Below are 26910 nucleotides of genomic sequence, written 5' to 3'. Positions count from 1 at the left end.
ACATAAACCTGTAAGAGGGCATGGTGTGGTGTCAGGTGTTAGAAACATGGTATTTGGGTCCCTGTCAGGATGCTCTGAATTAAGACATATAGCAAAGGGAGGTGGCTGGAGAACTGGCAATTTCTCTCTAATGACTCTACCTTTTCCACTCTGAGCTCCCTGAAACCTCAATCTCTCCGTACCACCATTATCAAAGGATGCATTGCTAGGGAGAAAAAAGTCCCATGGGAGCAATACAAATAGAACATCAATAAGAAGCCCAGACTCACATTTGCTTACTTTACATATTTAAGTATTAGCCATTCTTTTCAGTTATCTGTGGATGGGTTCATAGCTATAAAGAAAGGCACCTTACATTGGCTAAAGCACCATAAATTGCTGGTACTGATTTTTTTTTTCCCAAAAATTCAACTGGAATGAACAGCTAACATTTTCAAGACAATACTAGATAGAATCAAAGGATAAAAATTCCAAGTGACTTCTTTCAGATTCAGTATGTATCATTCAATAAAGTAGTAAAAACCTAATTTAACAAATCATATCTCAATACTTGTTCTAATTACAACCATTCCCCAGTTGGTTCAATCTTCAAAAATATTTATTTTTCTATTACTTAAAGTAAAATTAAATAATATACTAACTCCTGGGGTAATCTGCTTTTTAGCAGTACAAACTTTTTTATTATTTTCATAGGCAAAGTTTAGACATGATTCATCTCATTAAGAAATACATTTCCAATAGAATCCTACTTTTCATGTTTTCACCTGGGTTATAGTTTAACTCAAGTAATCCACACTAGAATTCTGTATATGCAGAAGAATTTTAACACTATTTTTCTCTGAATTACCTTACCTGCATCCAACAGTAAAAAATATCCCAATAGCACTATTTTAAAAGCCTTAAATTCAAACTATGGGAAAAAAAATCCTTATTTCTAGCACATTAACAAATGTTTAAAAGAAAAAAGTCGAACATTAAGTGCATACACTTAATGTATGCATTTAATGAAAGATATGTACTGACAATACATTTCGCTTTAACATATTACAAAATTACCAGTGGCTTTAATTGTGTATGTTTTTCTTTTAAACAGTTAAAAAGTCCATAAACTAGTGAAATGCATTTAAAATGGATTCAATTTTATGAACAATATTCACTATGATGGATCTTTATATTTCTGTGCTAAATAAGAGTTGCTTGATACAAATTCTGCTAAAAAGAAATAGATTAAAAACGTTGCCTTTTTTCATGCACTGAACCTTACCTCAAGTAGAATCTTGTATTTTAAATATTAAAAAACATCAGTTTTTAAAATAGCAGTAGTAAATTGCTAGAAGTCAGTGTTTTGTAAAGCATGCGTTCGTTACTAATCACCTATATCGAAACCATCAAGGGTTAAAAAAAAAAAGGACAGGGGTGGTGGATTCCCTGGCGGTCCAGTGGTTAGGACTCCACACTTCCACTGCAGGGGGCATGGGTTCGATCCCTGGCTGGGGAACTAAGATCCCACGTGCTGTGCAGCACAGCCAAAAAAAACCCTTCAAAAACAAAAAATCATCTAGGGTGTTCATTAAAAATACAAACTCTCAGGCCCATCCCACATGTTTTGAATCAGAATCTCTTGATAATGATTGAGTCTAGAAATTTACCTTTTTACCAATTACTCTGGGACTTCCCTGGTGGCACAGTGGTTAAGAATCTGCCTGCCGATGCAGGGGACTCAGGTTCAAGCCCTAGTTCGGGAAGATCTCACATGCCGCGGAGCAACTAAGCCCGTGCACCACAACTACTCAGCCTGAGCTCTACAGCCCGTGCGCCACAACTACTGAGCCTGCGCTCTAGAGCCCATGCGCCACAACTACTGAGCCTGCGCTCTAGAGCCCATGCACCACAGCTACTGAGCCTGCGCTCTAGAGCCCATGCACCACAGCTACTGAGCCTGCACTAGAGAGCCCATGCTCCACAATGAGAAGCCCACCCACTGCAACGAAGAGCAGCCCCCACTCTCTGCAACTAGAGAAAGTCAGAGTGCAGCAACGAAGACCCAACGCAGCCAAAAATAAATTAATTAATTAAAATTTTAAAGTAAAAGCAATTGCTCTCCGGAGATCTCTAAAGCCAAAAATCTAGAAACTGATCAATAAATTTCCTCAAATAAGCACGCTAATAATAGTGTAAGAAGAAATTCAAAATTAAGAAAGAGATTAGGGGCTACAACCCAAACATCATGAAGAAAATAAACACAGAGTTAGGTCCAAGATCAGTTTTAAAAGAGAACTGCTTGTGACTCTGCCAATGATTATTAATGCTTTGTGCACTTTCTTATGGAATTTAGGGCCACTGTGGAGACATAACTAAAAAAGCAAAAAGGAACATTTTTCTCTTCCATTATAAGGAATGCTGACCACTATAACACAGTATTGCTACTTTGAGAACTTGCTTCCCTTATTATTTATTATGCAGATGATCCTTCAGGATCATCCTCTAATATTAAATATCAATACCTAACACCTGGCTAAAAATGTACATACGTTGTTAAAATGGTTTTCATAATACTTACGGTCTTCAACAACCCCAAATAAAGGAAAAACAGGGAACAGACATGGTTACCAAGTCTATACCAGCTAACTCACCAGCCTCTTCACACATCTCTTTTCCCTACACCATCATAAAACCACATCTTGAAGATACTAGCTCGGGTGGGTGAAGCTATACACTCAGGAGTCACTCACACCACTCTACCAACCAACAGAAGAAATCCAAACTCCAGCTATTTACTCCCTGGAAATACACAATAGCAATAGAAAAGGTAACCAAGACTACAATAATTAAATGTTCCTTTTGTTTGGTCCTGTCCCTTATTTCTATATAATCTTCTAGTAAACACTCTGCTTCCAAAATGGTTTATTTTAAAAAGACATAATAAAAGGTAGAAGCTCTATGTTTAGTCTCTTTAAAGAGACTATAGGATATTTATCTTAAAGAGTAAAATGGGTTTAAGGGTTACTTGGTAGAAACTGTTCTCTTCCCTTAAAAAAAAAAAAAATGCTGAAGGAGCTATTTGATTTCTAGTTGGGGATCTATTAAATGTGTTACGTAGGTTATTAAGATGATGGCAAAGACCAGAAGAGAATGTATGGCTCTTTCACTTAAGGAACAAGGTTATAAAACTACACTTCCTCCAACAAACAAAGCTTGACAATATAAATTTGACTGTTGTACCTAAAGAACTTTATCCCAATTTTCTATTGAGTAGCCAAGAGGAATTTGATGAAACAATATGATTATTTACTACATAAATAATACCTTTTCTGGAGGAAACAATGTATACTTACTTAGTAAGCTGCCCTTTATTCTTGTTATTATCAACTCCATTGTAAGTCACAGCTGCCAGTTTTCTGCTCCGGTAGTTCTCATAGTGTACATTATTAGTGACATCTTTCAAGTCCTGCATGTGTGTTCTGTCATAAATAAATGACACATCAAGAGTTTGCTTCTATTAAGAAAGCTTTGGTGTAAATTCAAAATTTTAGTAAAACAAAAATTTCAGACTTAAAATGAGCAAAAGACTATTCTTAAGGGAGATGGCATCCATCTGTCTTCATTCACATGTAAGGCAGAGTAAGACACAATGAGCTAACTTGACACCAATGGAAAATTAGGTTCCAGATGAAAGTTTAGGAGCATAAATCCTCTCAAAGCAGTTACTAAAGAATGACATTTCTAGAGAAGAGTATTTACCTTTTTAGTATATATTTTATTTTACTAGAGAAGGAAAAGTAGATTAGCTCCTACTAAAGTTCACAAAGCAAAAGAAATTGCTTTCCTTTTAGCAATATTATTAATATTTGAGTTTTTATTCAGGTAATACATAGGGACACTTTAGATCACATATCAAGTTGGATGCAAACTGGGGAATTTTAATCTTGAGTAAATTTCTGTTTAATCAAATTGTCCATTAAATGTGGTATTTTGGTTAAATGAATGTCTGCTCATAGCGTATCTATCATATATAAAATCAATCCATAGGAGACAACTATACAATACATGAGACAATTTCATCATTCCTTAATGTTTAAAGATGCTAAAAGACTCCCTGAGCTGCTCTACGGTATCCTTTACCAATGCAGCAGTGTTTTTGGATATACGTGGTGTGGGAGTATTCTGTATCATTTGATCTTCCCTTTTCTCATCATTCATTCCTGCAGCTGCAATCCCCCATCTTTCATCTCCACCACTTTACCAAAATTTCCTTATGGGAGACAAACATAAAGGTGTTACTCTGTATTTATTCTTCCTGATATCCAGGAAACAGTTACTACTACTTTCCCTTTTGTAAACAGAACGTGATGTTCAATTACTCTGATTCACCTAGTATTGGACATTTCCATGCAGTTTTCTGATAGCTTAACTCCTCCAATTTCTAAGACTGTGTTTTCCACAAGCCTCATCTCCCTTTATACTCTGTCCCTTGATGAATATATCCTCTCTATGGCCACTAGAGTTACACCTAAAGCTCTATCCTTCTGTACTTTAGTCAAGTCAGACAGTTCCTTACTCCTAGCATATCCAATGACTGGGACTGAATAGTTCATGTTAATTTGTCACTGACTCTCAAACTTCAGAATTCTACTGCTTTGGGAGCTCTCTTTGCAGTCTCGAAGTCAAACCACTCTAACCCAGGACAACTTTCTCCTTGGCGGTCAGTCATTTTTTTGGTACCAATATATGTTATAGGTGACACCACATAACGTTTTCAACTACACTGTAAACACTCCCTTTTACAAAAAACATGCCATCACCTTTTGTACTCTTGCCACAGATAGCACATAATGGGCCCTTTAAAAAGAACTGATTTGAAGCTGAGTTATAATAAACACTGTTGACTTTCTAAAATTACTGTTATCAGTTTCTCTAAGCAGAGAATAATAACTGTGCCAATATGAAACAATCTTCTTGTAATTTTTAAATATTATCTTATCAATGAATCACGGAAAAATAACTAAAAGACCTGAGGTAAAGCACTTTAGTAGCTGAAATACAAGATGTATAAAACAAAAATAAGGTGGACTTATTAACTAGTTGTTAAACTATTTTTGTTAATGTCATCAACATTTTAGATAGTGAAATATTTTTCCCTTTTACTAAAATAGCTTTTTTTATGATTACCTGGTTCTGGTATTTTTCAGGATATAGAAATCTCTATTTCCACTTACTTAAATATTTTACTTTATCCTTCTAAAAATCAACCTGTTCCTCCACTCTGAAAATAATTAGTAATATAGTTTTCTCCACAGTTTCCGGAATTTATTCATCTTTTCCATTTCTTATTGCTGATAACAAAGCACTCTCTTCTCTCCTTTTGTTTTCCTTCTCTATTTGATTTCTGCACTGTCCACTGCCACACCCTGAAACTTATTTTTATCAAGTTTTCCTCTTTCCATTGTCTTCCTTGGTTTGCCTGCAACAGCTAGTTCTCTTAATTAGTAAAGTGACACAGCTTTGAACTTGAATGTTTCTTAGAAGCAACCAGTACTCCTAAATTTAACCTGCAGGATTTCAATTACTTGGAACTTACAGACATATGGAACACTGGCATTGATATTTCCTTCATGTATTTATTAAATATCCACTAGGTGCCTTTATCATAAAGACATGAGCTACATAATATATACATCTTTCTCATCTCTCCTCCGAAATTAAAAGGAAAAGCAATAAAGTAAAATATTCCTAAGCTTACCATTTTCAAAGCATACTTATCAAGGATGTTTTACACGTCTCAAAGACTATAAATGAAAAATTGTGTTAAGAAGCCAAATGAACATCTAGCATAAGTGAACATTTATGCCTTAGGAAAGAAAAACAAGTGTGCTAAAACAAATTTAACAAATAAATGAATTTTTTATTAAGCAAATTTGCCTAATAATCTACCTCAAGGAGCTGAAGCCAATATCTTCATCCTACTTGTTAAAAATGTTAAGTAGGACCACTCCCAATCCCACAAATAAAGATTCAATGACTGTATTTATCCTAATCCATCTTAAGGCATCTATTTCCATGAATCTCTTCCTATCTGACCCACTCCATGATAACATACCACTTACCACTTACTCTGAGTTTCTTTAATACATCTAAGCAACCTCATCACAGCACACATCTACTTATATATTACATAATTTTAGAATTTTTTATATTTTCATACATATGTGTGATTGTCCTGTTGCTTTCCTGTACTAAATCTTCCTGCAGGAATGGTCCTTCCTGCTTATAATGCTTCCATACTAGTGAGTCCCACTCACCAGATGTCACTGTGTACCTTCAAATGTTCAAAGTCTAGCTTCTGACTCAGTAACTAGCCTTCTTGTCTATAGTATTTTAGGTATATAGGCAATTATTGATTGCATATTTAAAAAACACATAAGATGGGCTTCCCTGGTGGTGCAGTGGTTGAGGGTCCGCCTGCCGATGCAGGGAACACGGGTTTGTGCCCCGGTCGGGAGGATCCCACATGCCACAGAGCGGCTGGGCCGGTGAGCCATGGCAGCTGAGCCTGCACATCCGGAGCCTGTGCTCCGCAGCAGGAAAGGCCACAACAGTGAGAGGCCCGCAAAAAAAAAACCAAAAAACAAAACAAAACAAAAAACACATAAGACAAACTTATAGAATATCGTTGTCTCAGGCACTAGGCAAGTAGCACAGATTTAAAATTGAGGAAAATAAAATCAGAGGGAATGTACTGGCAATTAATACTTATGAAACATTCCTTACATATATAATATCATAAGAGATTATTAGTTCTTCTAAAGTCACATCTTAAAAATGGAAGTGAAAGGAAAGAGTTCGTAACAGAACCTGAAGTGTTGTATTCTCAAAATCAAGAGATGACCACCCTTTCATATGCATTTGCTCTTCTCCCACTGTGTGAGGCATGGCAACCCCAATGGCTAAATTAACTCCGTCATCCACTTTCTACCAAAACACCCCGTCATGAGGTCTTTTGAGAAAAACCAATTACATGGCAATCTCTTTGACTTCAAAATTCACTTTCATCTCTTGTATATTTCTTGAGGTAGCAGTTTGACTCATATTTTCCCCCACTTTTAAGAATGATCTTATTCTTGTTCCATGATTTCCAATTATCAATATGCATGTTACTACTTCAACATAGCTCAAGAGATTCCTGTGTTTTGGGAAAGTGAATAGTATGAAAATGAAGAGACACCAACTTAAGATGACCATCTAAAACTGGAGGTTGAAGAGAATAGTACATAGTGAGGGTCTGGAGAAGCAAGCAAGATGAGAGAGGAGAGAAGTAGCAAAAGGGTATGAAATGGCATGAGAAAGGAATTTATCTCAGCATGAAAACACTGAGGTTCATTTTGATCCCCTTTCTGTTCCTTGCCCACTAATGTCTCTGGTTCTTTTCAACTTTTTCTTCAGGATTTCCCTCTCTGCTACTGATTTTCCAATTCAGGTCCTGGTCCTCTAATCAGAAAAACCTCAACGTCCTGTTCTCACATGCTTTCCTTCTCTTTCATCAGGTGCACAAGGTACAATTTAGGAGTAATGTTTTCCCTCCTGGGAGGAAGATCAGTTTTGTTCACAGTGTTCCAGTAACAAAAACACTCCACTCACCAGTTACCAAGCTATGTATTTTTAAATACTCAAAGTCAAGTTTTTGACCCAAAACTTAGCCCTCCCTTCCACAGTTTCCACATTAAAGAAGAGCAAAAGCCTTTTCCTTTCCACTTTCCATACCTCTTTCAGTATTAAACCTTAACACAAAGTATAATGATCAAGAGACCCATTTTCCTATATATCCTTAGCCACACAGCCTATTTTGTATTTTCACTCTTGACTTCAAAACCTTGGCAAAATAACCCAAGTTGTCTCTATGCAGTGCTTACTGCAGTGCTTACTTCAGGGCTAGAACGAAGATACCACTTTAAATTAGCTAAATTTATACAAGACGAAAAGTTAAATCTGTCTAACCCTAATTTTATTTAGGGGAAGAAAAAATTTATGTTATTTTCATCATTACTCACACTTACCTTATCAACATATTTCTTAGAATTGTAAAATCACAATGTTCACCATTTTCAACTATAAAAAAAATAGATCACATACATTATTTCCACTAAACCCAGACTTTTCAGAGGAAACTGGGTGTTAACAACAATGAGAGAATATGCAGAATAGCTTAGATCAATTTTTCATTAAGATTTAACACTGTAACATAGTACTTAATTTAAGGGCACATCAGACGACTGTGCTATATTACTTTATTGTAGTTTAATCCTCAATAATAAAATATAAACCTAACAAATGAGCTCTCCAAAAGCAAACAATTTTGACATTTTGAAAGAGGACATCATATATTTCTCTTTATTGGTTGAAAATGTATTTATTCAATAATAAAATGCATTTTAAAAGTTCAGTGTTGGGGATGAGCAGGGGATCACTTTAGAAAAACTTCCCTGAGGTAACTAAAATGAAAACTTGAGCCAAGAACATTAAGGTTCTTTATTTTTTAAAAACGTATCACTAAAAGAACACTCTTTGGTGGGGGAGGTACCTAAAACTAAAGATACAAAGCAATTTCTTCTGTGCATTATTTCTAAGGGCTGTACTAGTTCTAAAGCCTCAGCTCAGCAACTGAAGGTTACATGGCGATGACAGAGCTGGGAATGAGCACAGTATCACTGGTCGGGAAAGTCACTGGTAACGACTAACTTGGAAAATATTCTAAATATTACAGAATTTTTCAAAGTAATACCAACAAAGAGAACAATCATGACTCAAATCTTGATTCCAAGTTACTATAATACAGAAGATTAAATATTAGTAAAACCAGTATAATAAACACAAATTTGGGGAAACATGTCTATTGCCAAGAAGGCCTTGTTGAGAATTGATGCTATAACTAAGATTTTATTGTTGTTTAACACTCCTTAAAAAATTAGTAGAGGATCTCTTAATAATGAAATCTTTTTGCTCTAAAGATGTGATGCCAAAAAAGGTGACTTCTGTCCTGAGGAAAAGAAACTGAATGTTTTAATTGAGCTTCTGACAGTTCTCATTCTTGAGGGTCCCAGACCCATCTGAGACTCAGATAAAAGTGACAGGCCTTTTCCAAAATTGTTCTCAATTTCAGAAGGTTTATTAGATCCCTTGGAAGCAATCTTTGGTCCCCACGTAAAGAACTCCTGCATTGTTAAGAGTTTTCAAACAAAAAAACAGGAATAGACTTAATGGTGAGGCAGAGGTGGGAGGGTGGGTACTGACAAGTGGCTTCTAAAGTACTACACCGTTAAGATTTAACACGTACTTGCCTGACTTAGTAGGACACAAGGTCTGAGAAACTTGAGGAAATGAGACTCAATGAAACTGAATTCAGAACTATCTTTGAAAATCTAGACTGTATCAATGCAGTATGCATATCATACTACTTACTATAAATACAAATATTTTTAATCACATTTGTGAGATCTTATAGAAATCCATTCACTGAAGAAAACCTTACCTTCAGCAACACCCCAAGGATACTGCCTTCCTCTGACCCTTTTGCCATTAACTTCAATGATAGTATTACTACCTACCACAGCAAGAGGTAAACGGTCCTATAAAACAAAGTACTCTTGTTCAAATATATCTCTGTAGTCCTCACAAATTCAAGAATAAAGAAGTTACATTACTCAACAGATAAGCAAAAACAATTATTACCCCGACAGTTTCTGCATTCATTTTTATAGGCCATTCAATTACTATTTAGTAAAATGCCATTATATGGTATTGTCACCAATGTAAACAATAAATAAAATATTTTCACTGAAAATTTAAGAATACTAAGGCATATGCTGATCAAATTATTTGTTAAAACATCATTCCAAAAAGAAGCTGCCCCATATTGGAAAAATTAAAAAGGATAAAAAATATATTAGCAGTTAGAGGAGAAAAATGAGGCTTGTGGCTAGCTTGCCTACCTGATCACAAACCAACCCTAACAGCCCTGGAGGCAGAGAATGCCATTAGTCAGTACATCATTTTTAGGTCCAGGGTACTTAGGAAACCACTATAATTTAAAAATACAGAAAATTATGTCGGTATAGATTTTTGGTTGATTCTTATGAAAGGACAAAAGAAAACTTATTTTTGGTCTTAAAACAAAGATTAAGCATAACAGTGCTTAAGAACAAATCCTTTCCCTTCTTATTACGCCCCCCTTTTCTTTCCCATTACCTGTTTTTAGGGGGAAAATTATAAAATATCAAATCAGTTAACTGAAAACCACATGAAGACAAGAATTACATTATTCATCTCTCTATTCCATACAATGCTTTATGATACATAATAGCCAAACAACAAAGTTAATCATAAAGTTGAATTCAATACTGAATAACCTCTCTATTTAGTTTGTAAGTCAACTGTTTAAAAACACTGATATTTTTGGTCTTTCCAGCAGCTATTATACTATTTTTAAGTCCCTAAAACATTTTAGTATATGTATGGGAATGAACCTACCTTTATCTTTTTAACAAGCTTATTTTCTTCTTCATCATCTGTCTCTGGGAATTCATATATTTTAATTTTATGTTCTTGGATTTCTTTCATTATCTAAAATGAAAGAGGAAGTCAGCAAAAGAGCATCACACATAATTTTAGTAAAGTAGCCTTATTTTTATTATACTCTTCTTAAACTCCTGAGTCCTCAGTTCCAGTTCCTTTACTGTTTTTCAATGATGCAAAATGTCATCTAAAACCAAAGTACTATGCTAGTCTTTTTTTTAACCATAAAGTTGATATATAAAAGTACCATTCTCAAAATCCAATTACTGCAGAAGTGTTAAAAGTCATATGGTTATAACCAAAAGAGTTCTAAAAATGATGTAAGAACCCAGAAAGGGATTTCTCTAGCTGATTTCTACTCTAATGGCTTTAGGTCATTTATTTATAATGACTGAGATACTTCCTCTAGATAAACTCTTACCAACTGTTTTATTCATCTGAATCAACAAAGCTTAAACTCACCTAAAATTTTTAGTAGAATTTAGCAAAGGTAAGGAAAATTAAGTATAGCATTGGCTCCAGGAAAAACAAAGTGCACACTTATCAGAAAATATCCTTGCATGTACATGTGCATGCACACAAATCAAGGAGCAACACATATAAGATCAAGCAAAGCACACAGGGAGAAAACATGCCCTGGAAATTAAGAAGCTAATGAGTTTATAATAATAATCAATGAGAGTGCAGGAAAAAGAAAGACAAACTTATTAATAACATCAGAATGACCTAGTTCAAATTAAATTATCTTGTCCAAAATCACTCCAAATTCTAATAAGAATACAGACATCTAAATAATGTTGAATACCTACCCTATTCAAACTCATAACAAACTGATGGCTAATATACCTATAGCTAGCTCCCTGCCTGTACTGGTAGTTCAGCGCTTCTCTCACTGCCGGGGTCCCCAGCAGCAGTAAAGGGAACCTAAACAAAATGTGCAACACAGTTACTAAACCAGACAGAAGTAAAACTGCCACTGAGAAAAATAGGACCACATATTTTTTACAATTGAGTTACATATGTCTATATACAAAAAAACCCAAGAAGATAAACGATGAGATGTCAAATACATGACTAGAAGAAGAAAGGAACACTAGCAGCTAGCTCTAGGAACAGTGGTTCTTAGTCAGAGGTTGTATATTAAAATGGCCTGAGTGAGCATCTTCAAAATAATGAATACAAAAGCCCTATCTTAACCTACAGAACCAACTGGTAGAAATATGCTCCAGTAACTCATTCTGAAAAAGTTCTCTAGACGACTCTGATAAACACCCTTGGTTAAAAACGTTTTTTAGGGCTTCCCTGGTGGCGCAGTGGTTAAGAATCTACCTGCCAATGCAGGGGACACGGGTTCGAGCCCTGGTCTGGGAAGATCCCACATGCCGCGGAGCAACTAAGTCCATGCGCCACAACTACTGAGCCTGCGCTCTAGAGCCCACGAGCCACAACTACTGAGCCTGCATGCCCTAGACCCCATGCTCTGCAACAAGATAAGCCACCACAATGAGAAGCCCGTGCACTGCAACGAAGAGTAGCCCCCCCGGGCTTCCCTGGTGGCGCAGTGGTTGAGAGTCTGCCTGTCGATGCAGGGGACATGGGTTTGTGCCCCGGTCCGGGAAGATCCCACATGCCGCGGAGCGGCTAGGCCCGTGAGCTGTGGCCGCTGGGCCTGCGCGTCTAGAGCCTGTGCTCCACGGCGGGAGAGGCCACGGCAGTGAGGGGCCCGCGTACCACAAAAAAAAAAAAAAAAAGGGTAGCCCCCGCTTGCCGCAACTAGAGAAAGCCCGTGTGCAGCAACGAAGACCCAACACAGCCAAAAGTAAATCAATAAAATAAATAAATTTATTTTTTAAGAAGTTTTTTAAAAGCATAAACGAAGAAAAAGAAAATTGTACAACCCTACAATGTGACCAATCCGGAAGTACAGATCATTGCTTATTCGTCTTTATCTCTTAGTTCTTAGAACAAATACAAATCAAGATACATACAAATCAAGACAGAAGAAGAGAAATGTTATTATATGATTAGTATTTGAACTTAGAAACAGCACATTACAAAATAAAAATGGAGTGAATAAGTATAAAATAAAAACATATACTCCTGGTAGAAATACCAGATATATGTAGTAAAAATGATACACTAAAACATCAAAATCTATACAGATTTAACACAATTTCAAAGCAAATTTCCACAGGCTTTTGTTTTTGTAATAGGTTTCAAGTTATTCTAAAATTCATACTGAAAAAGGTGAAGAACCAAAGTATCTTGTTACAAAGGGGACTATAAGGACAATAAGAGATAATTAACTCTAACATCTATTTAAAAATATTATACAACATAGCCGCAGTTTAAAAGACAGAAAACTGGCCTAAAACTTAAAAATAGGAAATTGGAATAGGAAATTGGAATAGGAAAGTACAGTAGTTCCAGAAACTGACCCTACATTTCATAAAATATAATATATAATAAACCAAACACAACAATGAGGGAAAAATAAACCCCTGCTTTAAAGTGTTCAGCTTTTCTGGAAAATTAAATTAAATCAAATTAGGTGCAACTTTATGCCAAAAAAGTTTTAAAAATAAAAATGACAAACAATGCTGGCAAGACATTGGAACAAATATACCCGTTATAAAACGAATTTGATTGTTGATTGACAAAATGGGTAGGTGGGGGAGGGAGATAAAATAATCATACCCTTTCAAAAAGTAATCCTGTTCCTGGGAATTCAGTCTAGGAAAGTAATTCTAAAGGGTGTGGGAGGGTGCTGGTGGAAGCTATACGGAAACATCTAAAATAGCCTATTTAAATTGAAAGGATAAGGGCATATGATAATACTTATGGGCTCCTAGGAGAAAACTAAAGTAGAAGACTATTTTCAAGAGTTATTTTTAATACACTGTAAACAACCATATAGTAAAGTAGCAAGAGGAATACACTGTAACACATTATACTGAAAATATGAAAAACCGCAAATTACATGAATGATATTAGAAACCCAAGAGTTCAAACTCATTCTACTTACCTGTTTCTTAAACTGTTGGCACTCCTCTGGTGTGAGTGTGTCTGCTTTGGCAATAAGTGGAATGATATTCACTTTTTCATGCAAACGCTTCATAAATTCAATATCCAATGGTTTAAGTCTGAAATACACAATATGACTGGATTGATCAGTTTAGAAGAGATTCTTCACATCCCAACGTTAAATTACATACATTGGAACTACTTTACTTACTCATCAGAAACACTCCCTGAAGGTGTATTGGGCCAGCAACAGTTAGGAAGAACAGGATTTCAAGAAGCATTGGAGTGGCTAAGAAGGCTTTGACTCCTGTCCTTTAACACCCTGGTCATAGGGTTTGGGCCCTAAAGAAGAATTAGAAAAACCAGGAGGCTCCTAATAGGCTTTCCTACAGCAGTCTCTACATTTACTACTCAAAACTTGGGAAATCTTTGTTTTGTTTTTAAATGAAAAATTTAGTCCTCCTTCACTTCTTGCTACCAACTATATTTCTCAGAGAAGAGGCTCAAAAGAGAATCTTCTTCATCCCTTTTACCTATTACACTCTAACTGCTGCCTCCACTTTGCCATTATACTTTCAAGAAGGTCACCAAATACTACCATGCTGCAAATTAATTAGCAGCAGCCAACTCATAAATACTGTGGTGTGTACCAGTATTTTTTAATTTGCCCATTATGCAACATTGACATTACTCCCTCACAAGCTCTTCACTTAGGGTAATTTTCAGGATCCTCTTTGTAAGCTAGTCTCCTTAATACGTACATTCCTCAGAATTCTCTAGAAGGTCTTCTCTTCTCACTCTGCATTCTGTAAGCTTATCATTAACTACAATGACTTCTATTATCCTCTATGGGTCAATGACTCCCGAGTCTTTATACCCAGCTCAGATCTCACTCCTGTGTTCCAGGCTTGTGTCCACCCAGTGGAAATACTACTCGGATATCCCATTTTGGCACCTCAAAATCAAAAGCTCATCTGAGCCCCCACGTTTTCCTTCCCCTTCTGTGCTTTCTATCTCAGTGAACAGCACTACAATCCACCCAATTACTCAAGTCTGAAACCCAGAATTCCTCCTTCCTCTAATCCTCAGTTCCAAAGATTCCCCAGGACCTGCTGAACAAATAAAGATATTTATATATTTATCTCCATTTCCATTACTTTGATTCAGGCCACCAAAGTATACTTTTGGTATGGATAATGACAAGAATCTATCTCTCCAAACCATGTACACTGCAGTCAGAATGGTTTTTCTAAAATCCAAATCTGATCATCAGGTCATTCCTTGACTAAAAACCTTACTAAAGCCAGATTCCTTAGCTAGTGTGGCCTACAAGCCCTGTGAAAACACAGCCTCTCCAGCTGTCCTCATCTCTTAGCATCCCTTAGCATTTTTGCTACCTCCTACTTCCAACGTGCCAGCCTTTTTGAACTTCTCACAATTCCTTAAAAGCACCATACTTTGATCTCTGGCCATAGGCTACTACTGCCTTTGCCTGGAACACACTCCATTCCCATCCCCCTTCTACTTGGCTTGCCTAATTCCTAGTCATCCTTTAGGACCTCGCTTACTATCCTCATTTCCTCTGGGAATTCTTCTCTAACCTAAGACTAGGCATCTTTCTAAGGGATCACAACACTCAATTTGCCACATAGTAACTGCTTACTTATGTATTTGGTTTTCCCATCTTCTCACTAGAAGATCCTCAAAAGCAAGGCCTTTGTCTCATTCATCTGTATCTCTTATATCTAATACAGTGTCAATACTTGAGAAGGTATCCAATATCTGTTGACTAAAAAAGTAAGTTGCTGTGATTTTCCTTACATCTTTGAATAACTTTAAATAAAAACCTGCTATTCCTCACATCTAGAATATACTGTAGACTAAAAATTAACATTCTACAAAAATAAATGAAGGTAACAGCAATATTTTACACAGAAATGTGGTGTTCCTTAACTTTTATAAAACATGAGGAAAATGGAATAAAGATCTAATTTCATTATAAATTTTATTGACTAATATTTTAAAATAAAGAGAAAGCCCTTCTTAGGGTTCTCTTAGAGTACTATAGTTTAATATATATACAATGTTGGGCGTATTGGGGGTCCAGAGACTAATGAGGTATTCCTTTTCACTAACAAATAATACTATATACTTCTTTGTGGTAGTGACGCTGACTGGCAGAAAGATGGGGTAAGGAGGCAGGAAGGCAGATACAGAGAAATAAGATAGCTACCTCCAACTCTAATTCTCGTCTTAAATCCTCTGAATTTTGATCTTGGCATTCAGAGAACACTACAGAAAAAACTTCAGAAAAGAGTGTGTGGCTGGAATAACACTATATTTATCTGTAAATAGCACCCTTACCTCACTAGTGCTAACTGAAAAACCTTTAGATTTCTGAGAAAAAATTTAAGTTTTGATTGTTTCATCAATCATTACATCATGATACTAAAGATAAAAGCCATGGCCCAGTCAATCGATCTCAGATTTGTAAATTTTTAGAGTTCACCTTCCAGATTATACTCATGACAAATTTAAATTACCACCACTACCACCTCATTAAGCCGATGACAGAATCAGTTAATCTAAAATTTTAATAAATCATAAGAGCATTTAATATAAAATATTAAAATCAAAATCCAAGTTAACAAGATTTTACACTTAAAACAACATTTGCAGAACATTATATTATTTCAACTTTTAAAGAGAAAGATGCTTGAAAATAGCCGTGACAAGGAAATTGGGGAAGTCAGCTTCTCAAATATAAAACAACAGGGCTGAAGTACATTTAAATCAGTTAAAAGAAAATCAAACTTTAAATGTAACCTTTATTAAAGCCCCGATAAAATCTTTCCGCCCTTTTAAATTAGAATACAAATTTCAGAAGCATACAAAATGTCAACAGCAGAAAACACTTATTTCACAGTAGATTACATTCCGGTTGAAATCTTTCCTCTGTCCATTTAGTTTTATTTCAGGTCATCTTTTCCAACAAATTTAGTTTTTAAATGTTTTTTTTACACAATGGAAAGTCCTTTTTAGAATTTCTAGAAGATAAACCCAAATTAGAGGGAAAAGACTATTTAACCTCAAAGCCTACAGCAAAATAAGTAAAATGACTAGAGGGCAAATGACAAGCATTTATTAAATATACATACATATATATATTTCTAAGGGAAAAAAACTATATAAAACTCACTAAGTGACACTGTTTTTTCAAAGTGGCAATCAACATTCAAAAAGTTTGTAAAAACACCATTTAAAAATTCAAGTTCGGGGGCTTCCCTGGTGGCACAGTGGTTGAGAGTCCACCTGCTGATGCAGGGGACACGGGTTCGTGCCCCAGTCCGGGAAGATCCCACATGCCGCGGAGCGGCTGGGCCCGTGAGCCATGGCCGCTGAGCCTGCACATCCGGAGCCTGTGCTCCACAACGAGAGGCCACAACAGTGAGAGGCCCGCGTACCGCAAATAAATAAATAAATAAATAAATTTCAAGTTCAGGGGCTCCCCTGGTGGCACAGGGGATAAAACTCTGTGCTCCCAATGCAGGGGGCCCAGGTTCGATCCCTGGTCAGGGAACTAGATCCCACATGCATGCCACAACTAAGAGTTCACATGCTGCAACTAAGGAGCTGGCAAGCCACAACTGAGAAGCCAGCAAGCTGCAACTAAGGAGCTGGCGAGCCGCAGCTAAGTAGCCCACCTGCCACAACTAAGACCTGGCACAACCAAATAAATTAAAAACAAAACAAAACAAAACAAAATTCAAGTTCCAAGTCAGTTACCAATCACTGAACAAAGAAAATGAAGCAACAACAGCTGACATCATAAATTAACCCTTTGTTCAGTGACTACAATTGGTGGGGTGAGATGGGGGACACTGAAAATACACTGTTGCACCAATTTATATTTACTCCAAAAACAGTACGTTTAAAAAGGGAATCCAGGGATTACCCAGATAAGCCAGAAAGGTCCTAATTCATCTATTATGTTGCCTGGAATTTCACTATGTAGTGAGCAGGGAATTTGGAATTCTCTACGGAAAATTCAGTGTCATATTCTTTCACTTAATGCATAGCAGCACATACCAATGGGCAAAACTTTGCTCCATTTCTAAAAATAGTTAAGCTGAGAAACTACTCAAAATCATATTTTTATACATAAGAAATTAAAATTTGGAACTCTCATCCCTTGTGACAAACAAGAAATGGCCCAAAGCCACTACACATAATTTCAAAATTTTTTCTTTAAATAAAAAAATCGTATTTCCCATGCAATTTTAAGAAATATATTTTCCCGCAGGGAATAAGAGAAATGTGATTTCATGAGAATTACCAAATCTTGGTGAGAGTCCAAAAGATCTAAAATAATAAAACTGGATATAAACTGACAAATTTCTATTGACTTAACTGCAGGTTAAGATTTTACCCTGTTGGCTTCCAGGAAAAAGCCCTAACAAGTTAAACTAGAATGATAAAATATGTATATATATAAATTCAGAAAGACGCTAACAAGGACACAGAAAAAGCTATACAGTGTGGTATTTCTGAGAATTTTTTTTTTGAGTCTTTTAAGTAGATGAGTCAATTTTGTGCTTTAAATATGTAAATTGAATACTGTAGAATAATATTAGAAATAAAAGAAGAAACATTTGCACCACTACAGTCAGACAGTGCAAAACTGGTAATCTAAATAATTAAGGCTTTCTGCTCAACCAAGATGGTGATAACGGCCACTAGCCTAGGCAAAAGGTGAAGAAAAAACAGAAGAGAAAGGTACTCTTTTGAAGGAACTGGTTTACACTACTGTAATTTGGGTGTTAGATGACTTAATACTATTTAGTCTGATGCTATAAAACAGTCCAGTTCCTTCTGGTGGAGAGATGGTGGAGTTACAATCATCAGGTGGCTGAGTTATGCTGAGTCATTTATCCAAAGATGAAAGAAGAGTAATTACGAACATCTGCAGTTGACAATGACCCACATATCTACTCAAAATGACAAAGAAATACAAACAACAAAACAAGGATTATAGGCTGGCCGTACTAACAAGCAGATCAGATAAATGTCTAGATACTCAGATCTTAATTTTAACTCCTAATAAGTAGAAGGTTAGTACTGATGATATGATACTTAAACAATTTGACTGTGACAGCTAAGATGAAACAAGAAGACAAGTAGATTTAGTGAAGAAAAAAATGGCACATGAGAACCTTGGTATTTAAGTTTTTTTTGCAGCCTTCTCTACCAGATCTATAGTAAATAACATCTTTGGAGTTTCTTAGAATATGTCTAGCTAATTTTGATGGCTGTTTCTCCTTATTTGATCTTCAATTAGTGGCAGATTGGTCAAAAAGAAAGCTAAATTAGCCACACTGAGACACCAAACATGATGGAAACAATATTCCTCTCCATGAAGCAGGTAAAGTCTTATGCATGACAAACTAAGAAGTAAAATCATTGTTAGTTTGTCTAGGACTTAAAAAAAGGCTTCCTATAAGCCATTTTTATATGGAATTTGGAACTTTACAACTGGTAAAGTTAAATGTACTCCACAGAGATGAGGGTTACTAAAATATGCACCCAAAGAAGAGTAATAATAAAACAACAACAAAAAAGGTTATCAGAAGCATCAAGGTACTGACCCATGTCCTGAAGGAGCAATGAAGTATAAACAACACTGCACTCTGTTATCAGGCATCTGACGTCTGTTCACTCTAGATTCTGCATTTAGGTAGTCCTCAAACTTACTATCAATGTAGTCGATAACAGGCTGCCAGCTGTAGAATGCAGATAAATAAAATAATTAAGTTGTAATTCTACATATGAACATACAATTGATGACTCTGTTAAAGGGCAATAATCAATATTTTTAAATACACAAAACCTATGTAACCAATGGAAAAAAACGCCTCAAATTATTCTACATATACTGATTTAAAAACATATAAATTATGTTGAATAAATCTTGATTCATTATTTCTAAACTTTCCAAACAGAAGAAAACTGTTTAGAGTCAGACACAACTAAATTATCATATTACTTGCATTAATAAATATATCAATGCTAAGACACTTTACAGTATGAAAAATTATATTCAAAGAGTTTTATATTTCAAATGAAAAGATTAAACAATACAGAAACCTCATAATGAACTGTTACTTAGGTGTTTCAAAAGTTGACAGAAATTTATTTCAAAAAACAATGTGGAACTTGGGACTTCCCTGGTGGTCCAGTGGTTAAGAATCCGCCTTCCAATGCAGGGGAAGTAGGTTCAATTCCTGGTTGGGGAACTAAGATCCCACATGCCGTGGGGCAACTAAGCCTGCGCACTCTAGAGCCTACTTGCCGCAACTAGAGAGAAGCCTACGTGCCCCAACGAAGATCCCGCATGCCACAACAAAGACCCAACGCAGCCAAATAAATAAAAACAAAACAAAAAAACAGTGTGGAACTCAAAGAAAAATTAAAATATTTTTTATAAGCTACTAAGATATTGCTTCCAATTAGAAAGCCATGGGTGTTTTATTCACTTACAACTTATGGAAAAACTGAAGGTCTAAAATCAGGTTTAAATTAGAATGTGATAGAAAATGGATAAAATTATAGTAATTATATAATTGATATAAAAATACATAAAATTATAGTAAAGAATGAAAAGTTGCAAGTTTCTTATAATAATGAGAATTCTTTTATCTATGTTTAGAATCTGTCTTCAAAATACTTCTATGAAAGGTGTTATCTTCATTTTATAGAAGAGGAAATCAGTTCAAAGAAATTAAGCAACATGACAAGTGGCAAAGTTGATATATGAACCCAAGTCATATTACATAAAGTTCAGTGACCTTCGCTAAGATGAGAAGCTTTAAAATGTTAAGGTAAAAAAGTCTAACCACCCCCATCCCCAAATGCAGTGGAAAGCAGCAGTGACAAACCCTTCTTACCAATTACTATTATCCACTGCATCTCCAAATCCTGGGGTATCAACTATTGTGAGCAGCAACTGAACACCACCTTCTTTGATTAAAACTTTGGATTGTTCCACCTGTAAAAGTCATTGGTACAGATATTAATACCATACATTATATCCTTGGTTTCCTACAACGTAAGAGGTAGGGAGATGAGTGTTAATCAAAACCAAATGGGAAGCTTTTTGCAAACTAAATCTACTCACTCACACACTTTCTTTAGAATCAATTACTGTTAGAAGTCTTGGTTATTTAAAAGAAAAGCACATATGTAAATAGTGCGTTTACGGCTCACTGTTGGTACAGAGAAGGAAAACAGGAACTGATAAAATAATATTAATTACTAAAGCCATACAATACTTATGTAACCTAAATGCAATACTTATGTAACCTAAATGCACATCTAATAATACAAATAAACAATGTGCTTGAATGATTAAGTAATTCATAGAGATCAAATGTAATTAATCAGACAAGTACATTTAATTTATCATTTGCAGTAAACGTTTTCCTGGACTATCTCCATCTAGTTTAGTCCAAACCAATTACTCAAGTGAACTTATTACCATTTGCAAATCTTTCTCAGCACGGCTGTAATTATTTACACTGTGTTTACGTTATGGCTAAGATACAATTCTCTTCTCAAACGTGTTACTGTACATTTAGGCCAAAGCAATCAGCAAAGGTCAAGGCATTGAAAAACAATGTATTCTGGTAGGGTAAAACCTATTAACTCTGATTAAAACCTTCAGTTCTCTTTAGAATTTGTAAAAATCTTCTATTTGAGAAAAGGTATTGGACTTAAAAACAGTAACAACATTTCCTCCTACAGTCTAAGATATTTTTGTAACCCCAAACTGTTTTAGAATGTAAAAATCATTCATCTTGGGCATACCCTGCTGCTACATAAAGCAAACACTGATTCAAACAGAAAACGGGAATCATTCTCCTAGAAAATGATAGGCTTTCATTCAATTTATATCAAGTGTTTATTAAAACTAGAGGTTTCAATTATGCTGATAGGCTAACTTAAGAGGCAAGAATTATACTCAAACTTTGAGTGCTACAAGCCATAAGATGGTACAAATTATTGTACCAATAAGTACTATTAGACCTAAGAGGGAAAGGTAATCACATGAAAAGCAACTTCAACTATTTATGTTGGTTAACAGTGTTTGGAAAGGAAGAGCGGCTAATTTCTGGGTAGAAAAAGTTTGGTTCACCTTTAGAGATTACAGAAATGATGATGTCTTTCCATTTCCCTTTGACATTTTCTTACAGATGTTAGCTGATGGATGAGGAGTTGAGACTAAGACTGCTGAGCAAGAAAGTGTATAGCAGCACTGTCCAACAGAACTTTCTGAAATGATGGAAACGTTCTTTGTCTACACTATCCAATATGGTAGCTGCTTGTCCATGTGGCTACTTACCCCTTGAAATGTGACTAGAGCAACTGGGGAGCTGAATGTTTAATTTTATTTAACTTGAATTAACTTAAATTCAAATAACTTCATGTGGTTTAGTGACTACTGAATTGGACAGTGAAGGCTGATAGAAATCAAAAATTATTTTGTTAAGAGTATTATCAAAAAAGAAACTTGCTGAAACTGAAAATACTGCCTGAGATTTGGACATGCATGTTCATGGCGAGGCTTCCAATCTTTTAGACAAATAAGGAACAAAGCTCTTATCTTTTAGACCAATGGTCTTCAGACTGCTTTGATCCTAGTGTAAACTATCAGTGAAAATTTTAAACATCCCAAATATGTTTACCTACCAAACATACACAATTGGCAATCTGAACATTAAATATTAGTGTCAATTTCTCATAAATTAAAAAAGTAAACATCAATAAATAAGAGTTCTGGGCTTCCCTGGTGGTGTAGTGGTTGAGAGTCCACCTGCCGATGCAGGGGACACGGGTTCGTGCCCCGGTCTGGGAAGATCCCAAATGCCGCAGAGCGGCTGGGCCCGTGAGCCATGGCCGCTGAGCCTGTGCGTCCAGAGCCTGTGCTCCGCAACGGGAGAAGCCACAACAGTGAGAGGCCCACGTACAGCAAAAAAAATAATAATAATAAAATAAATAAATAAGGGTTCTAATATTTTCTGGTCATCTTCAATATCAACAATGGTTACAACACTGCTTGAGAGACCACTGTTCCACACCACATAGCTGAGATAATACAGTTTGTCTGATATCAGCTTACTGTAATAACATGAGGGAAACCAAATAACTGCAGAAATAATCAGACTCATTAGGGCAGATTATCAAAACTAAAAAAAATTAAGTCATATTACTTCATGTGGCTTAGGAAGTTCACATTCTATATATCTGGTGGTCCTCTATAGATAAAAATGACAATCTGGTTATATGTCAATTATATCTCCATTTAAAAAAAAAAAAAAAGGGGGCTTCCCTGGTTGCGCAGTGGTTGAGAGTCCGCCTGCCAATGCAGGGGACACGGGTTCGTGCCCCGGTCCGGGAAGATCCCACATGCCGCAGAGCGGCTAGGTCCGTGAGCCATGGCCACTAAGCCTGCGCGTCCAGAGCCTGTGCTCCGCAACGGGAGAGGCCACAACAGTGAGAGGCCCGCGTACCGCAAAAAAATCCCCAAATAAACAAAAAAAACCAGGTTATTCATTTATGGTAACTGTCATTGAAGCAGAAATATCCAAAGTAATCATACCAGCTCTTCACCTAACAATTCTTTTACATGACACAGTACTGTATATTAGAACTGATGCAAAAATGTAATTGTTCTACATGAATCATCTCCTGATTTTACTCCAAACCATTTCTGGTTCCCTTATTACCAAACAAAGCCCATTTCTACCTTCAGTACTAGATTGTATACTAATCACACATCATAACAACTTAAATTTTAAGATTTTTGTTTCCTTGTTTAAAAAAATTAGTTGAACTTAATTGTTTATTGAAATGACAAGAAAAATGAATATCTGTATTTTATATGCTTTAATGAGTCTGTTAATAAAGTTTCTTTTCTTCTTTGGCCTATGAAATTCTGTGTATCCATACATGGTCAAATACAAAGACGACAGCAACATATGGAAGAAATCCAGAAAACATAACTGTAAACTAGTGCCATTCATAGGATCCAACTGTATCCTATCATCTGGTTTTGCAAGTATCCTCATGGGATCCATGGAAAACAAATTAGTTCAAGTCCAGGAATTTCAAACATTTCTTAAGAAATCTATTCCAAATGGCCACTTTCCCATGCACTTTACTTAAGCAGGTCACATCAGCATATTTTATGGCATCAGAGTTCCAAAAGAATGAATCAAGGGCACTTTCAACTGAGTTTCTCTCTGAAACATAAAACTAAAGCCTATTTTATTGTCTATGTATAATTAATTAATTAAGGGCTCTTTTGGATTCCTAGATTCCAGAAACCCACACTTTCTTCTAATATTTTCAGTTTTTCAATCTGAGAGAAAGAAAAAGTCAAACTTTCAGTGTTTATACAGCTTCAGTTCTTCCATTGTTGAAAGACTATTAAATACACTACACTTTTCTAACTTAATGTTTGAGTCATTTTTTAAAGATAAATAAAAAGTGTTACTTAATTAACTATATTAAAATTTGAGGAGAGGGTTAAAATTTTCTGTCAGTTTACCTCCAACTATACTTGCTCAGGAGGTGGCATTATAGCCAAAACTCTGCAGAGACTTGAATAGTAGATACTTGAACAGCCTGTGATATTCCACTTAGCTCAAACACAAAATCTATTTTGATTATTTAATAACTCAAAAGACAAACATCATCTTAAACACTTATGTTCAACAAGAAACTTAAAGAGGCAATGACCAACAGAATAGTTATGCTTAAAGACTACTTCCCTCTCATCAAGACCCAGAACTAGCTGAAAAGAAACTTGATCTGAAGATTCTGCCTTCTACTCTCTGAACCACTACACCTCATTCCCTTGTCTCCTTACACTGAGATCTTAATTCCCTTGTCCCTTTCATTTTCTATTAGCAATCTCCCCTCCCAAATCCTTTCTTTTCCTTTCCAGCTCAGATACCTTTCCATAAAATTCATAAACTTCGACAGGAATTTCCATGCCATATGATGATCCTTTTACTTGTTCCTTCATCTCACGCCTCTCACAGTATGACTTTTATTTGCTCCTTCAACTCATGTCCCTCCCAGTATGGCTCTTCCCAAGCTCTACCTTACAATCTCTGCCACCATGCTCAGCAAAGCACTTGATCTCCGCTGGAAGAGGAGAGCACCCCCAATTTGTTGTTGCTATTTATTATTTAATCTTTAAAAACTGAAGTATAGTTGATTTACATTGTTTCAGGTGTATAGCAAAGTATGTATGTATGTATATGTGTGTGTGTGTGTGTGTATATATATATATTCAGATTCTTTTCCATTATAGGTTAGTACAAGATATTGAATATAGTTCCCTGTGCTATACAGTAGGTCTCTGTTGTTTATCTATGTATAGTGGTGTGTATATGTTAATCCCAAATTCCTAATTAATCCCCCCCCTTCTTCCTTGGTAACTATAAGTTTGTTTTCTAAGTCTGTGAGTCTGCTTCTGTTTTGTAAACAAATTCATCTGTATCATTTTTTTAGATTCCACATAAGTGATAGCATATGGTATTTGCCTTTCTCTTTCTGACTTACTTCACTTCGTATAATAATCTCTAGGTCCGTCCATGTTGCTGCAATGGCATTATTTCATTCTTTTTTATGGCTGAGTAATATTCCATTGTGTGTGTGTGTGGGGGGGTGTATACACCATATCTTCTTTATCCATTCATCTGTCAGTAGACATTTAGGTTACTTCCATGTCTTAGTGCTGCTGTGAACACTGGGGTGCATGCATCTTTTTGAATTAGAGTTCTCTCCAGATATATGCCCAGGAGTGGGATTGCTGGGTCATATGGTACCTCTATTTTTAGCTTTTTAAGGAACCTCTATACTGTTCTCCATAGTGGCTTCACCAACTCACATTGCCACCAACAGTGTAGGAGGGTTCCCAACAGCATCCCCAACTTGTTTGAAGCAACACTGAATCTTCCCTCCTGTTCAGTGGAATAGATCCCTTTTTTTCCTAAGGCTAATTTCTCAGTCTATGCTGGGGATTTGACCAATTTCCATTTTAGAGTCATTTTGACAACTATTTAGACTATTTCCCCTGTAACTTCAATCTCTTATCTCTTACGGAATGATTCCCCATAGGATACAAACATTCTCAGGTCTTTTTTGGAAATAAAAACCAAACCACTGTCTCTGTCCCCTACACTCAACCTCTAGGTATTCCCTCTCATCCCTTCCTTCATAGCTCTACCCCCATCTTCACTGCCTCACAAATCACTTCTCAATCCACTGTCATCTTCCCTTCTATTCCTACTATTTCACTAAAATATACTTTGCCAAGGTCACCTATACCACCCTATAGCAGCACCTTTCTCACTAAATCATAATTGTTTGCTATATCCTTCATATGACTGTGACATCTTTGAGAACTCTGTGTCCATCATCCTTATAGCCCTCAAACCTGGTAAAAGACAAGCATTCAATCATCTGTTCTGTGTATGACTGGTTCAAAAAACTATCAAAACGGGACCAACATCAACAGGAGAGTTTCCTAATTGGACTCTGTAAAAATGTTTCAAGGAGTCATAAGATGTTATCTTAGGGATAGGATTCACTGTTTTCACTTCTTCTCACCTCCAAAATTTTTGTACCCATTTAATCTAAAATAGTGATTTATTGGACTTCACAGACCAAGAAAAAAAGTTTTAAAGGGGACCAACATAAGGCTACCAACAAAGAACTTGAAAAAAAAAAAAAACTAGCACTGTCATTTCACAGAAGAAACTGAAATGGATTTAGTCTCAGAATAAAGGACAGTCTTTCCCTAAGAGACAGTTGGCAACCTTTTGCTGACATGAAATAAGATATATTTTCAAATATAACAAAATTATAAAATTTGCTACCATATATACAACATTGTATGTAATATTTTTCTCAAAATTTTTGTTAATCTGAGCACCTATATTTGAGATTGGAATATGAAGTAGAGCTCAAGTGTTCAATTTTTTCTATCACTTTATTTTAATCAGTCTATTGGGGAAAAAAATATATATATGAATGAAAGTGAAAGTAACATAGTGCCATTTCATTCAATTTGAAATATTCTGAAAGAACTAAGGAAAAACAATTCTCTCTCTTACTTTCTTCCCACAGAGATAGGATGAAACCAGTCTGCAGCAGTCCAGAAACACTACAGAGGAGTGGTCCACAAAGTACAGTACCCAGACTGGCAGCTGCATAGTTGGGCCCTGTCTCAAACCGACTAAACAGAAAACT

At 35.9% G+C, this 26910-nt stretch overlaps 1 protein-coding gene across 2 annotated transcripts in view; it reads right to left on the bottom strand.

Moving 5' to 3' along the window:
- SEPTIN7 (septin 7) overlaps positions 1-26910 on the bottom strand; it is a 103007-nt gene that overhangs the window by 14558 nt on the left and 61539 nt on the right. For both annotated transcript variants that reach the window (XM_065883846.1, XM_065883845.1), the window contains exons 5-11: positions 20535-20635; positions 19236-19370; positions 13592-13709; positions 10522-10614; positions 9524-9620; positions 8052-8103; positions 3336-3461 (exon numbers count right to left, since the gene is read on the bottom strand). In XM_065883846.1, the coding sequence (XP_065739918.1) occupies positions 3336-3461; positions 8052-8103; positions 9524-9620; positions 10522-10614; positions 13592-13709; positions 19236-19370; positions 20535-20635 (722 nt within the window). The remainder of the gene's footprint in view (positions 1-3335; positions 3462-8051; positions 8104-9523; positions 9621-10521; positions 10615-13591; positions 13710-19235; positions 19371-20534; positions 20636-26910) is intronic.

The sequence above is a fragment of the Phocoena phocoena genome, chromosome 9, assembly GCF_963924675.1.
Source record: "Phocoena phocoena chromosome 9, mPhoPho1.1, whole genome shotgun sequence".
Classification (NCBI taxonomy): domain Eukaryota; kingdom Metazoa; phylum Chordata; class Mammalia; order Artiodactyla; family Phocoenidae; genus Phocoena; species Phocoena phocoena.
The sequence above is the reverse complement of the archived record's forward strand: the minus strand, read 5'-3'. Positions and strand labels throughout refer to the sequence as shown.